General features: G+C 51.0%; 1 protein-coding gene across 1 annotated transcript in view; it reads right to left on the bottom strand.

The window, feature by feature from the left end:
• The window catches only part of LOC129496900 (myosin-13), a 51731-nt gene that overhangs the window by 14809 nt on the left and 22105 nt on the right, over positions 1-14817 (bottom strand). The window contains exons 17-25 of the mRNA XM_055305258.1: positions 12833-12950; positions 11139-11262; positions 10045-10181; positions 8160-8415; positions 5720-5962; positions 3936-4112; positions 2559-2704; positions 2364-2454; positions 961-1350 (exon numbers count right to left, since the gene is read on the bottom strand). Coding sequence (XP_055161233.1) covers positions 961-1350; positions 2364-2454; positions 2559-2704; positions 3936-4112; positions 5720-5962; positions 8160-8415; positions 10045-10181; positions 11139-11262; positions 12833-12950 — 1682 coding nt within the window. The remainder of the gene's footprint in view (positions 1-960; positions 1351-2363; positions 2455-2558; positions 2705-3935; positions 4113-5719; positions 5963-8159; positions 8416-10044; positions 10182-11138; positions 11263-12832; positions 12951-14817) is intronic.

Genomic DNA, 14817 nt, shown 5'->3' with positions numbered 1-14817 from the left:
ACAAAGATAGAGACAGAGAATACATACAGACATAACTCCTTAGAGGGAGGAAAAAGCCAAGAAGAGCAGAAAAATGGGGAAGCAAGCAAGAGAGAAAAAGGAGTTGCAGTCAAACAGTGAGAAAGAAATCAAGAGGAAGCCCAGGCTGTGGGAGTCCAGATCCTAAAGTAGGACAGCAAGAGGCCCCATGGATCTAAGAGCCCACCATTGTTCTCTAAGGAAGCCTTTGCCCTGAAGTCAAACACAGGGGTGGGTTTACCAGGAAGCTGGGGAGGTTTGAGCTTAACGACCTTCCCGTGCATGGGCCCTAGATCATGCAGGTGGTATAGAAGTTTCCAGGTGGGGAAGGGAAGCTAGATGCAAGCAGAATATATTTGTAGGGAGGCATCACTGGCAAATGGCCAAAGAGGTCTCAGAAGACAGAGATCTGAGTCTCCAGGGTGCCAGTAATTTGTAACTTCTTTTTCTACTCTAAATGAATATTTGCTTTCATGCCTAACTTTGTATTTATAATTTTGCATATGTTTTCTTAGAGAGACCCTCCCCTTCTGAATTTCACATGCTTCAAGTGGCACAAAACTTGTATCTACCCCTGTTCTCACACATAACTTCATGCTGGTTATGCCTCCCAGAGATCAATACCATGGGCTAAGGAGGTGGCACGTAGAAAGCCGTTTGGTGCAATCCATCCACAGGTTTAGTTCTAGAAAATGACCAATGGATTGGAAGATTCTGAAAGCTTTCTGAAACTTTGGAAGGATGTTGAGACCTTGAGTCATAGTGGGTCATTGTGTCAAGGTTGAATGACAGGAATGGATTTGGGGGGTTGGGGTCAGGCAGAAGGCAAGAGGGCTTTTCAGTTTTGAATGGGCAGTGAGTTTGGGGGGATCAAATTCTCCTGCTCCCTGGGGTGGTGTATGTGGCCACCTCAACGTCTGCTAATAGCAGGGGGTCAGGTACCTTTGACTTGGAGACAGTCTCAATGTTACTGGCAAGGTCATCTATCTCCATCTTCAGCTCGCTCTTCTCCTTCTCCAGCTTCTGCTTGACCCTCTGCAGGTTGTCTATCTGCTCCCCGAGCTCGGCCACGCTGTCCGCGTGCTTCTTCCGAAGAGCAGCCATGGTGGCTTCGTGCTGCAGGGTGGCCTCCTCCAGGTCCCTGCGAAGTTTCTGGAACTCGGCCTCCCGCTTCTTGTTCATCTCCACCTGGGCAGACATGACCCCACTGGCTTCTTCCAGGCGCTCACTGATCTCCTCCAGTTCCCTGGAAAGGTCAGAGCGCTGCTTCTCTGCTTTGGCCCTGGAGGCGCGCTCTGCCTCGATTTCCTCCTCCAGCTCCTCGATGCGGGCCTGAAAGGGTCACTGCATCAGGAATGTTGGGAAGAGGGAGCAGCCCACTTTGGGAGGGGCAGGGTGGTGAGGGGCTGGGGGTGGGCATCACAAAAGAAAGACTACATAACATTCACGTAGTGAGGAATAAACTTGGAGACCATCCCAATGTCTATCAGTAGGGGAACGGCCAAATCCACCATGATGGAGCCACGCTCCAGAACTTCATGAGCAGTTAGACTTGATCCGTGTCTACCACGGCCAGCTCTGCAGGATGCATTGCTGCATGAAAGGAGCAAGTTGCAGAACCATAATCTCTGTATTACCATATTTAAACTAAAAAATATAAAGCATATAGAATATAAAATCTACATCTATTTAATGAATATATTTACATGAATAAATATACATGCAAAGATAGATAATACATGCTTGCATGTATTTATGTTCTTGTTTCTTTATATTTTAATATATATGTACATATCCATATGTATATGTGTATCATATATATATACACATATATCTCTCTCTATATATATATATCTTCCATATATAGTCTCCTTGGGTCTGTTTTTTTTAGGTTTCATTTTTAAGTAATCTCTACACCCCAGTGTGGGGCTTGAACTCAGAACCCTGAGATTGAGAGTTGCATGCTCTACCAATGGAGCCTGCCAGGTGTCCCTCTTTGGGTTTTAAATGCATACATAAACCTGTATCAAAAGATCCAGAAGAATACGAATCCACCTGAAAGTGGGAATGACCTCTGAGAAGGGGGATTATGGGTGGTGATCAAAGTGTCCTTATCAATATCCTTATTTAGCCTTATTGGTAACACTGTGATATTCTCAAGGAAATCTATGTGTGTGCTACTGGCAAAATCAAAGTGTTAATTTCAGAAAAAATAAAAAGGACAGGACATCCTCTCCAGCTCCGAGGACACAGAGAAAATAAGCAGCAAAAGGAACAAAGGCAAAAGGGCAGGAGGGGCCCCTCCAGAGGGTTTTCAGGGTTCCAGAAGGTTTTGGCACTTCTACCTGCAGTTCTTTGATCTTCTTTTGTAATTGTAAACTGTGCACTTGTTCATCGTCAATTTTGGTTTGCAACTGACTGATTTCAAACTCCTTCCTGAAAATAGATGCGTATGTTTAAAATAACATAAAATCCCAGCCATTTAAAGGGATAAGTTGGCACTTGGGCTCAGACACAGAAGTCAAACATGAAATCTTTACTTCTTCAATTTCTCCTCCACTTGCTGCTTGTCATTTTCCAGATCCATGATGGATTCCTGGGACAGTTTCAAGTCCCCTTCCAACTTCTTCTTTATTCTCTCCAGATCTGCCCGCAGTTTCTTCTCCTGCTCCAAGGAGCCCTCGAGCTGGGGAGACACAGGCAGAAAGGTTGGGGCTGACCCCTCAAGCCAGTGAGGATGCACATGAACTGGCGGTCTACTTTGGGCTCCTGGGAGTGTGCTTGCTGGTCTCTGGCCCCAGGAGGGAGCAAGTCTCCCCTGCCTCTCCACTCTTCCCTCCTCCAGCAAAGGCTAGCCCAAGGGGCTGGATCTCTCGGAGGGCTTCTGGTGCCTCTTTCCGCTGATTCCCACTTGGCCTGTCCTAGGCCACGTTCCCTAGAAACATGCTGCCCATAGATGCATGCTCGTGCCCAGATGGGAGCAAGGGGGAGCTTCCGTGGATGGGCTCTGCTACAGCCAGGCCCATGAGGGTCTAGATTGCACACCGTCACTCCTCCCCAACCAACACCATGCATCCGTAGGGAGATTAGGGCAAATCTGTGTGTGTGTGTGTGTGTGTGTGTGTGTCCATGTGTGTATGTACACCTGTGTGTGTGAGGACCAGGGCTGTAGGGGTGAAGCACGCCTGCTCAGGGGAACATGCAATCTGGACAAGTTCCAGCCACAATTGTGAGTAAGCCTGAAAACGTCAGGCCTGGCTCTTGCAACCTAGAACATAAATGCAACTGATGAATTCCTGCATTCTACCTCTGAAACTAAACAAACAAAAGAAGAAGAACAAAAATGAAACACGATGGGGAAAAATGAAAATTGTCATGGCCACAAACAGGACTCATTGTTAATAATGTGAGAACAGGATCAGAGCTTTTGGAACCCAAGGACCTGCAAGTGGATGCTAAAAACAATGATGATGATGATGGTGATAGCTCTACGTGCTGAATTAACTAACTTTCTTTCTTTCTTTCTTTCAGATTTTATTTATTTATTTGAGAGAGATCGAGAGAGCAGGGGCAGGGAGAAGGAGCAGCAGACTCCCCACTGAGCAGGGAGCCCAGCTGGGACTCAATCCCAAGAGCCTGGGATCATGACCTGAGCCAAAAGCAAAGGCTTCACCGACCGAGGCCCCCAGGCGCCCCCGAAGCTGAGCTTTCGGTGGAAACCCTCCAAGGCGGAGCTGGTCGTACCCCCACTTCACTTTAAGTGGCTGGCTCAGCATTCCAGACTCATGTAGAACAGGCCGAGGTCCGGACTCAGCGAGCCTGACTCCGAATCAGAAGTGAGACTCCCCCTTCCGAAGCCCTAACCCCTGCCTCTGCAGAGTAACAGCCCTTAGAACCCAGTAGTAAAATATCCTTACGTCATCCGTTTGCTGCTCCAGCTTGACATTTATTTTGATTAGACCGTTGACTTTATCTTCTTCCACCTGAAGATCATCCAGTGCTTGCTGATGGGCTTCCTGCAAAGACTTCTTCTCTTTGGTCAGTTTGGAAATGTTTTCCTCGAGTGCTGTCATTTCTTCAGAAAGGTTCTTGACCTGTGAGAATATCAGCACAATATGGAGTGCTTAAACAATTCAATCCACAGCTATTGGGTTTTTTGGTGTGTCTCCCCCACCCCACCCTGTGCTTTTCTTCTCCTTCTTCTTTCTTTTTTGGCTTCTGCTTCTCTAGCTCCGTGGCAGGTGTTCACTGTGTTGGCTGTGTCATTCGGAAACTGGCAGCCCCTCAGGTCTTAATTTCCTCTCTGGCCTGCCCAGGAGCCTCGGATCCTCCCGTTAGGAACATTCCTCCAGAGAGGGTTTTATGTCTTATAAGGGAGGGTGCTGATAAATGCAAGTAGGATGCTTTTGAAGGGCCACCCATTGATCTCTATGTATCACCATGTACCCATGGGAATGCGTTTTCCAGGTTGGGCTATTGGGGTTCAGACTAAGGCAGGAAGAGTAAGGAGAGATACCAAGTGCCTCTGCAAGAATATCCAGAATGGGACCCTGGGCCGCCAGGATGCGGGAGAGGGGCACCAAACATGAAGCTTCAGGACCTAAGTTGAACCTCGACCTACGTATGACACTCTTCCCAGATCGGAGGTTGTTAACCTCCTGACCCATCGGTTGAATCTGGCCGCGGACATGTATTTTCTAGTTCATACAGTAGTTTACAACTTCTCTCTCTCTTTCTTTTTTAAAGATTTTACTTATTTATTCATGAGAGACACAGAGAGAGGCAGAGATACAGGCAGAGGGAGAAGCAGGCTCCCTGGGGGGAACCCGATTCAGGACTCGATCCCGGGACTCCAGGATCATGACCTGAGCCGGAAGGCAGATGCTCAACCACTGAGCTCTCCAGGCGTCCCAGTTTACAACTTCTCAATAAGTTATCAATATTGAAAAAAGAAGTGAAATTTTGCATAAAACCCGGATTCCTGGCTGCTGATGGAAAATTAGAAGCTCTGGGGATGCTGGATTCACATTCCCACCTGGCAGCCTTTGGGTCGGGCGTGCTGCCTTGGACAGGGGCTCACCTGTTTGCCGCAGTCTCGACACCTCCCCGTTGTCCCTTACCCAACTCGAGAGTGTCCATCCAACACTAACCCTGGGTGGTCTCACCCCAGGTCAACCCCCTCCTTTACTCTACCTCATTAGTAACCATTATTACGTGAATCAAGTGCTGTGATTTTTCACGGATTTCTGTAAAAGGTGAGGATTCTCGATTTGACCAGGTATTTCCAGATACTCTGCACTTTGCCTATAATGCACGAGGGTCCCTGCCAGTGCCTGGTGTCATCCAGCTGTCTGCCCCCTTGGCCACCTACCTCTTTCCCTCCTTGTCCACCCGCCCCCTGGAGGTGTTTTGGTTTGCTCTTCCTGGGCCAAATGCACACAAGGATGAGTAAGATGCCACCCTTCTCCAGGCTCTCTTGCTTCATGCAGGAGGGGCTGGGGCTGGAAGTCTGGGGTACACCCAGCCAGGCAGGAGGGTTGACAAGAGCCTTCAGTGTAGACAACAAGGCAGAGGACAGAACTTGGTGGGACCTCACCACCTGTCCGCTTGCTCCCACCTCTGACTCCGGGCAACGTCTGCCGCCCACTAGGAGGCAGTGAGGACCATTCCAGAAGCTGTGAGGACTCCCGGCACTGCCCACCTTGTTCTCGGTGGCGTGCTTCTCCTTTTCCACTTTTGTCAGTGTCAACTCCAGATCATCGATGTCCCTTTTGAGAGACGAGCATTTATCTTCCAGGCTCCTCTTCTTCGCCACTAGGTCAGAATTCACCTCTTCTTCCTCTTCCAGCCTCTCGTTCAGCTCCTTGACTTTGGCTTCCAGTTGGATCTTGCTTTTGATGAGGCCCTCGCAGCGCTCCTCCGCATCGATCAGGTTTTCCGTTTCCTGAAAGAACCAGATCATCGTGTTCTGGTCAGACTACAGCAAACCCTGCGAGGGGAAGTGCTCTGCCCTCCAAGAGCCCACTACCTGGACCTACGGCAAGGAATGGGTCACAGGCACGCACACACTCTCACGTGCACATATGCACACTCAGGTGTGTGCACACATTCACATGCACCCATGCATACACACATAGTCACATACACAGCTGAACACACATGCACATATGCACACTCATGCAAACACACACATGTGCACACATGAACATATGCAACCATGGATATTCACACACACTCGTGCACACATGCACACCACAGGTGTACACACACGCTCATGCACACTCACACATGTACACACGTGCACACATTCGCACAGATGCACACTCATGCGTGTACACACTCATGTGAACACATGAACATATGCACCCATGCATGCACACACACTTGCACACCTGCACCCTCGTGCATGTACACATACCTGTGTACCCATATATATTCACGCACACACACACTCACACAATGCTCACGTGCACACATGCACCCTCACGCATGTACACATACGTGTGCACCCATGAATATGCACACACACTTGCATGCACGGGTGCATGTCTGTGTACACACTCATGTGTAGAGACATGCACCCACGCATGTGCACACATGTGCACGTACACACATACATAAATGCACACACACACGCACATCATTTGTATCTCATTGGTATACCTTTTTTTAACCACCAAGGACATCCACTTAATAGAAATTCACCTGAAATAATTCAAGCACAGGACTCCATACAGTTCACGAGACTTCTGGCAATTTGCCCCAAATCACCCGGCTGGCCATTTCACTCTTCCTTTCACCACCACTTGAAAAATGACTCATCTACTCGTTACCACAAACTACCTGGTATTTTCAAAACATTACTACCTTTTAAGTTCCAATAAAAAAGTGCAGTCTATGCCCGTGAGCCCTGCCTCCTCGAGCCACAGAGCAGGAAGTTCAAAATAGGAATAAAGTGAATATGTAGAGATATGTCCCAGAGGGCTCTGTAATGAGTCTCTTGGACAGGTCAAGATCAGCTAATAATCGGGCTATACCGTGTTGTGTAAGAGTGCTGTAAAAACTGGGCCCACATTTCAAGATTATGGGTAAGAATAAGCGTTGGTGTTAATTGAGCATGTACTATGTGCCAGGTATTTCAGAAGCATGGACTCACCCGATTCTCCCGACAGCCCTATGATGTGCGTCCTATTACTGTGCCCATTTTACAGATGAGAAGAGCAAGGCACAGAGAGGCTACGAAACTTGCCCGAGGCCACACAGCTATCCAATGGAGGATCTGGGATATAAATCCAGCTACCTGGTTCTAAAATTTGTCTTCTCTCCCACTCAGCTTAGGAACGTGCTCCCAATGACCACGCTGGCTGTACTGATTGGGAGAATAAGAAGGGGAGGAGAAAATGCTTTGTATGCGAGGCATTTGGAGGTTTATTTAAAAAGGGCAATTCATTCGTGAATCGATAAAACTGCCCTGCCAGAGTGTTCATTTCCCCCACCTCCTTGATTCATTTTATTTTTTTTTAAAGATTGTATTTCTTTATTCATGAGAGACGCAGAGGGAGGCAGAGACACAGGCAGGGGGAGAAGCAGAGGCTTCTCTGCAGAGAGACCAATGTGGGACTCGATCCCAGGACCCCAGGAACATACCCTGGGCTGAAGGCAGGTGCTAACCCGCAGAGCCACCCAGGGGTCCCTATCTTCTTGATTTAAAAAGGGCCTATCTTCAAGGCATTTTTAGTATAATCATATTACCCAAACTCACGTATATATGATCACTCCTAATTTGAATTGTTGTAGTGACTTACTTGGAATTTTTGTTTTTCTTAAGACCTGGTGCATCCCTGACAGGCTTTAATTACGAGGACAGACACATTGCCCTCATGTCCACAGCAAAGTAGGCCTAACTCCGCTGTGGAAGACGGACGGAAATGAGGGTGAGCAGAATCCACTGTGCAGAGGGGCTCACCCTGCAGCTCGGCAGCGGCCAAGCCCCGCCCCCTCCGTCCTGGGACCCCGCAGGGGGAGCTGCAGTACTCCGTATGCCCACGAGGTGGCACCACGGCCCCTCGAATAGCCGCACCTGCAGGGGCCTGGGCCTTGCTGCTGTTTCTAACTGACCCGGGAGGCGGGGAGGTACTTACAGACTGCACCTGCAACTGGAGGTCGTTCTTTTCCTGCAGCAGGGACACCATCTTCTCCTCCAGCTCCTTGCGGCGAGCCTCAGATCTGGCCAGCTCTTCCTTGGCCCTCTCGAAGTCTTCCTTCATGGTGGCCATCTCTCTCTCAGCCTCCGCGCTCTTGAGGAGCGGCTTGATCTTGAAGAACAGGTTCATCCAGGGCCAGTGCTTGACGTTCATGAAGGAGCGGATGTTGTACTGGATGCAGAAGATGGACTCCCTGGACATTGCGGTGGGCTGGGTTAATGACCCATGGCAAGGGCCCATGCCCTTTACCCTTCCCTGGAGACCCCCGCGATGCCTGAGGTCCTGATTCCCGACACCATGAGCATCTTCATCCCTAGTCCCCTGAGTCTAAAGATTTTATTTATTTATTTATTTATTTATTTATTTATTTATTTATTTATTTGATAGAGAGAGAGAGAGAGAGAGGAGAGAGCACAGCGGGTGGGAGGGGCAGAGGGAGAGGGAGAAGCAGAGTCCCCGCGGAGCAGGGAGCCCGAGGCAGGACTGGATCCCAGGACCCCAGGATCATGACCTGAGCCGAAGCCCCCAGGCGCCCGTCTCCCACATTTCAACCGCTGACTCTCACCATTTTGAAAGACCCCATTGCCTTTGATTCCATGCTCACGGCTTCATGGTACTCAGCATGTGGGCTCCTCTTCCTGCTTACCCGCGGGTGCACACCTGGGACCGTGTCCCCGACTCTTGCCCTCCTAGAATGGCCTACTTCCCTGATTTCAACTGGTGCCTGTCCCAGTGCCACCTGCTGTATCTCACGCTGTATCCCCCACAGCTCACGTGTGCCTGAAAAATTGCTTCTCTTTCCCATAAGCTGGCGCCTGCTAAGGGGTGGTCTCCCCCATTTCCATGCTGGCTTCCATTCTCTTCACCCAGCTAGATGCCTGCTAGATGCCTGCAAGGTGCACAGTGGTGGCCCATGTGGTGACACCAGTGTTAGAGCCATATAGGGCATCAAGGAATAGGCGAGAATGGGCCTCCCCTCAAGGTTTCCCCCTCCTGAAATCCCTAGTACTGCTGCTGAATTACCCAAGGAGTAAGACTTTTCAGTGTCCTCTGAATGCATCCCCTGCTCCCTCATGGGTGGACTCCTCCTTAGTTCAGATCCTTGTCACCTTCTGCAAACCTGATCCTCTCACGAGTCCCTGTACGTGCTTTCTGTGGCTTCCCAGCCAGACGCTCGGGTCTAGCCTCATTAACAGGGTGCAGGGGAGCCTGCGTTGGGTGCCTCTCCCTCTGCTTGCCCCACGGTGACCTCCAGGCTGTGCAAAGCTTCCTTCAGAGAGTTCTCTCCTCTTTCTGACCCCTGCAGCACCCCCACAAACTCCCAGCCCAATTGAGGGCTTGTTGTCACTACGCCGCATCGCCCCAAATGTGACTCTGACTTTGTACTTGTCATGCGTGTTACAGTCAGCCATGCAGGGGTCGGCTCCCAGCCCATCCCTGAGCTCCTGGAAGGCAGGTTTTTTTTTCTTTCTTTCTCAAGACTGTATTTATTTATTTGAGAGAGAGAGAGAGAGAGAGAGCACAGAGAGAGGCAGAGGGAGAAGCAGACTCTCCTGCTGAGCAAATAGCCCAATGCAGAGTTCGATCCCAAGACCCTGAGATCACAAGCTGAGCTGAAGGCAGAGGCTTGACCCACTAAGCCCCCCCCAGGCACCCTGGCAGGGTTCCTTTCTGTATCCCCAGCATCATGCAGGGTCCCTAGCATAGAATGGCCCCTTGGCAGGTGTTGGTCCAGTGAATAAAAGAAAAAATTGATGCTTTAAGACCAAAACAGCTGTGAAGTGGGGAGGGCAGGATAAGGTGGACCGAGGGTCCGAATCACCTCCTTTCCATCATCTTCTTGAACTCCACCCGCATCAGGTACCCCCGGCAGATGGCCTGAGTGCGTGTCATCAAGGTCACCAGCTTCTCGTCCCTCATCTCCTCCAAGAGTCCGAGAAGCCCAGCTTTGAAAAACACCTGCATCACAGAAGAGACGAGCCCTGCTTTGTTCTCAGCCGGTGTGCCAGCCAGGCACCCCTCCCGCACCCTGGGAGCCTGTGTGTGCCCAACCCAGCCCGCCGCCCTCGGAGCCCTGGCTTGGGGCTGGCAGTCCTCTGCACCCCACGGTGGCTTCTCCTCTGGCCCTTCCCATAGGACGTCCCAGGGCCTGCCAATCCTCATGGATGGATTGGGCCAGAGCTCACACACAGGAGGCGGCAAAGAGGAGTCCAGAAGGTACCCTCAAAGCTCAGCTGTGCCCAGGTTAGGAGAAATTCACAGTCTGCCTCCCTGTCCTCCCCTCTGTCTGCCCCTCTGGGAAGACTGGTCCTACCTGCAGGCCCACTCACCCACGGCCCTCCTTGGCCCATGTTCCGAGGAAGCAGGGCACCCTTGGGGGTTCCACAGGCCCCGGGCGGCCCTTTCCAGGAAGGAGAGCCTTGGAGACAGGCCAGGATCTGAAGCTGGCCTTTGCCTGTCTCTGTCCCTGTGACCTCAAGAGCAGGTTTCTTGCCCTCTGGGAGCCTTTGTTTCCCTTGCCCTACTTGTAACCCCACGAGGTCAGGACTAGCTTTATCACCCCTGGGTTCCCGGAGTCTGCTGTATTCTCCTCTTTCCTTGGCTCTTAAGTCCCACACGAGATGCCTTTGCTCTGCTCTCTTAGGACACTAGAACTTTTTATTGCTTTCTTCCATTGCTGAGGGTAGTGGTGGGAGGGTGGGTGGAGAAGCCTCTAGACACTTAGAAACCAACATGGAAACAGGATTCTCCATACCTAGACCCTGGTTCCTTCTGCTTGGGCTCCTGTGCAATGGGGTCATCAGGTTGGCTGGACAGGGAAAGACCTTTCCTCCCACCAGAGGACAAGCAGCCCCAGGGGTGTGGATTACATGGGGTGGAGTGAGGGTAGGGTGTCCCAGCTTAAGGTATTCTCACCTTAGTGTGACCAAACCTATACTGCTCCCGGTCCACGTCGATGGAGCTCAGAAGCTTCTCAGAAGCATTTTTGCTGTCAATAAACTGCCCTTCGGGGATGGCACTGGCGTTGAGGATCCGGTACCTGGGTTGGGGAGGAGGAGAGCGGTGGGTGGGCCACCTGCTGGCAGCTGGGTGAGAGAAGTCTCAGGGACAGAGGGCCTCTGGCTGCATGAAGCTGGGAGGGTGTTCTCTCCTCACAATTTCCTGAGCGCTGCACCCTGCTGCACCCTGCTCCTCTGTGCCCAGGGGTCTTCAGCCCTGCCACGGCCCAGCCCATTCTGCAGTGACTCAGGCATATAGGCCTTCCCCAGCATGGACACAGACTCTGGAGAGCCACCTCGGTTTAGGTAACAAGAGTCTGCCAGCAGTTGGCCGAGCACGCAGGAAACTGAGACAACTTACCCTCAATCTAGTCTGGCTTTGGAAGCTGCATCAGGCCTAGCATCTACTTAGGGCCCCCACTTTGTCTGTTTGGCAGCGCTAGGTGGGGAGTGGTTTCAGTTGAGGGACAAAATTTCTTGAAGGGATTCAATCTCCTGAGAAGGGCCCCATACCAGAGACAAGTCCTGTCCCTCTACCTAAGGCCAGGCCTTCAAGAACCTTTTCCTGCTTCAGCCTTAGGAGGAAATGGCAGATTGTACAGCATATCTGGCTGAGGGGCTACACAGCCAGAATTTTTTTAAAATATTTTATTTATTTATTTGAGAGAGAACAGAGGCAGAGGGAGAAGCAGACTCCTCCTATAAGCAGGGAGCCCAATGTGATGCTTGATTCCAGGACCCTGAGATCATGACCTGAGCCACCCAGGTGCCCTCAGAGGGAAGAGTTCTTATCTGATGTAGAGGAACCTTGAAATCATCTGTGACTTGCAGATCTGTGGTCTGCAAAGGTCTCCAGGGTCCTTTCCTTTCCTCTACTCCAGACAAGGCCTGGAATTGTGGGTTCAGATGGCAGCTGGGAGGAGAGAGCTGGTCTGGAGCAGCGGAACTCAACTGGGGACAACTTAACCCCCCCCCGTCCCCTTCCTCCCCCTCCTGCCCAGGGGACATCTGGCAAGGGCTGGAGATATTTTTGATTGTCACAGCTTGGGTGGGGTGGGGTTTGCTCCCAACACGGTAGGTAGAGACCAGGGATGCTGCTCAAATCCTACAACACACATGACAACCCCCACAATAAAGGATTATCTAGCCCTAAACGTTGATAGTGCAGAAGTGAAGAAACTCTGTTCTGGGGGAACAATTAAGCTTGAGGGTGGAGGCTCTGATCCTGGCCCAGCACTCACTTTGGGCGTAGATCCTCCCTCCAGCAAAAAACAAGGCTCACAGAAACCCTGGGAGGCTGTGAGCTCACCAAACACCCAGTGCATGGAGCACCTCTGGGAGATGCACAAGGCGCTCTCAATATGAGAGAGATGGAGGGCCCTGGGGTGGCTCAGTTGGTTGAGCATCTGCCTTCAACTGACCTCATGATCCTAGGGTCCTGGGATCCAGCCCCACATTGGGCTCCCTGCTCATCAGGGAACCTCCTTCTCCCTCTCCCTCTGCCCCTCCCAACTACTTGTGCTCTTTCTCTCACTCTCTCTCAAATAAATAAATAAATAAAATCTTTAAAAAAAAAAAAGGAGAGAGATGCTGCAAAGCCAGGTGACCTACCGCTGTTTGAAGTCAGCATAGAGGATCCGGCTGGGGAATCCTTTCCTGCAAATCCGGATGCCCTCCAGGACCCCGTTACAGCGCAGTTGGTGCATGACCAAGTAGTGGTCCATCACACCTGGGGAGAGAATGTCCCCGGGGGATATGTCAGTGGCTTTTTTAGTGTCTTTGACGGTCACCAGAACACACGCCAATACACCCCGACTTGCGTGGAAAGAGTTAGTGCCAGCTCTACAATGGAGAGGTTGGGAATGCCTAGAGCCCGTCTACAGTCCTCACAGTAGAAATAATCCCAGCTTCCTGGGGGACACTCGAGCACCCCACGGCTCTGGGCTAAAAGCCAAAATATTGGTCTTTACCCTGTTCGTGGCCCTTGAGTCTGTAGCTAGGCTCCAAAAGAGGAGAGAATGAATATGGGTACCTCTTGGACTTCCCGTTAGATACCTTGAGATGCCCTTCTTTACTCAAGGTCAGTGATGTAGCAACTGTGGGCTGTGCCTTTAGTGGGAGCAGAGGAACAGAGAGAAGGACACCTGTGCCAGAGGGTGCAGGGAATTGAATGTAGGATGATCATCTGCTAACTGCTGAGCATGAGCTCTGGGAAGGAAGGAGGAGCATCAACTCTGGGAGGAAGAAGAGGACCCATAGGGACAAGCCCTCACCAGGGATCCTCTTGGGTCAGGCACAAATCAAATGAGGACTGAGAAAATTCTGTTCTGGGGCTGTGTGAGTGGTTAGGAAAAGTAGTACGGCTGAATAATGACATTGCCTAGGTTGTTGGGGAGAGAAGGCACTCAAACTGTCTCTGATGAACCTTCTGGAAACTTCTAGGAGGCTCACAGCTTTCCTTGGTGGCTGGGAGGAGAGATGACCATTTATGCAATTATCATTGTTCTGCTGGAACTGTGCCGTCTGATACAATAGTTTCTGGCTACCTGTGGTTATTTAAATTTAAAATTCATTAAAATGAGAAGTTTTTTCTTAGCTGCACTAGCTGCATGTCCTGTACCCAGGGGTTGCCGTATGGGACAGCACAGATGTGGAATATTTCCATCTTTCCAGGAGGTTCCACTGGCTGGTGATTCTCTCGAGAAAGCAGTGGTTAAGACCGAGGAGAAACACATTAGACACTCAGAGGAACTCTTGTGGGAGCGAACCTGAGGGGTCACCCAGTCCAACTCCCAGTATATTTCTTGGATGAGTATTTTGAGGGGCTCAGATGCCAGCTGTGCTGCTTTCTAGCTGTATGCCCTTGGACTTTCTGTGCCCCCATTTCCTGCGGAGCTGAGACTGGACTCCCTCCTTCCTCGGGGCCCCTGCTGTTGGTGCAGGCTCAAAATTGGGTTGACTTCTCTCAGGGGTCTCTCCATGTCTTTCCCAACCCAGGCGGAGACAGTGTCTGGAAAAGCGTGTAAAAAGAATCCTCTTTGCCCTCTGCCCCCATGTGCAAAACTTCTAAAAATCCCCTTCTGTCTTTACCACATTACTGCTGCTAAAGAATTTTCTCGCTACCCCTCATTCATCATCTCCAACAAATTCCTTTCTCCTGCCATCTCAGCTTCATGGGCAGTTGTGTGAATCATGTTTCTCGCGGTGTGTATCGTGTGATGCTTTGGCATCCTAGGGCCTTGCCGGGCCCGAGAGAGAGACTGCCCTCCCCTGAGAGCCAGTTCCTAGGATGGCAAACTGCTCCCCTGGGAGCACGCATCTCACACCCCTGCACACTGACCAACCCAAACCCTGCATCCCCCGACCACTGCCTTATCAGGCTTCCAGACTTCCAGGCCGGGCACCAGACAACCAGGGCAGCATCCGCACCCTGTGGCTTACTGAAATGATCCAAACTAGCCAAGCCAAACCAGCTCAGCCTGTTGCCCAGTCCTCCCCCAAGCTTTCCCCTCGCTCCCCATGCGAGAGAGGCCACCATGGACCGAGTGTGCTCCTCGGGGTGGGAAAAGCCGTTTGAGGTTTGATCAAGGACCACG

This window comes from Nyctereutes procyonoides, unplaced genomic scaffold (assembly GCF_905146905.1).
Source record: "Nyctereutes procyonoides isolate TBG_1078 unplaced genomic scaffold, NYPRO_anot_genome, whole genome shotgun sequence".
NCBI classification, from domain to species: Eukaryota; Metazoa; Chordata; class Mammalia; order Carnivora; family Canidae; genus Nyctereutes; species Nyctereutes procyonoides.
The sequence above is the reverse complement of the archived record's forward strand: the minus strand, read 5'-3'. Positions and strand labels throughout refer to the sequence as shown.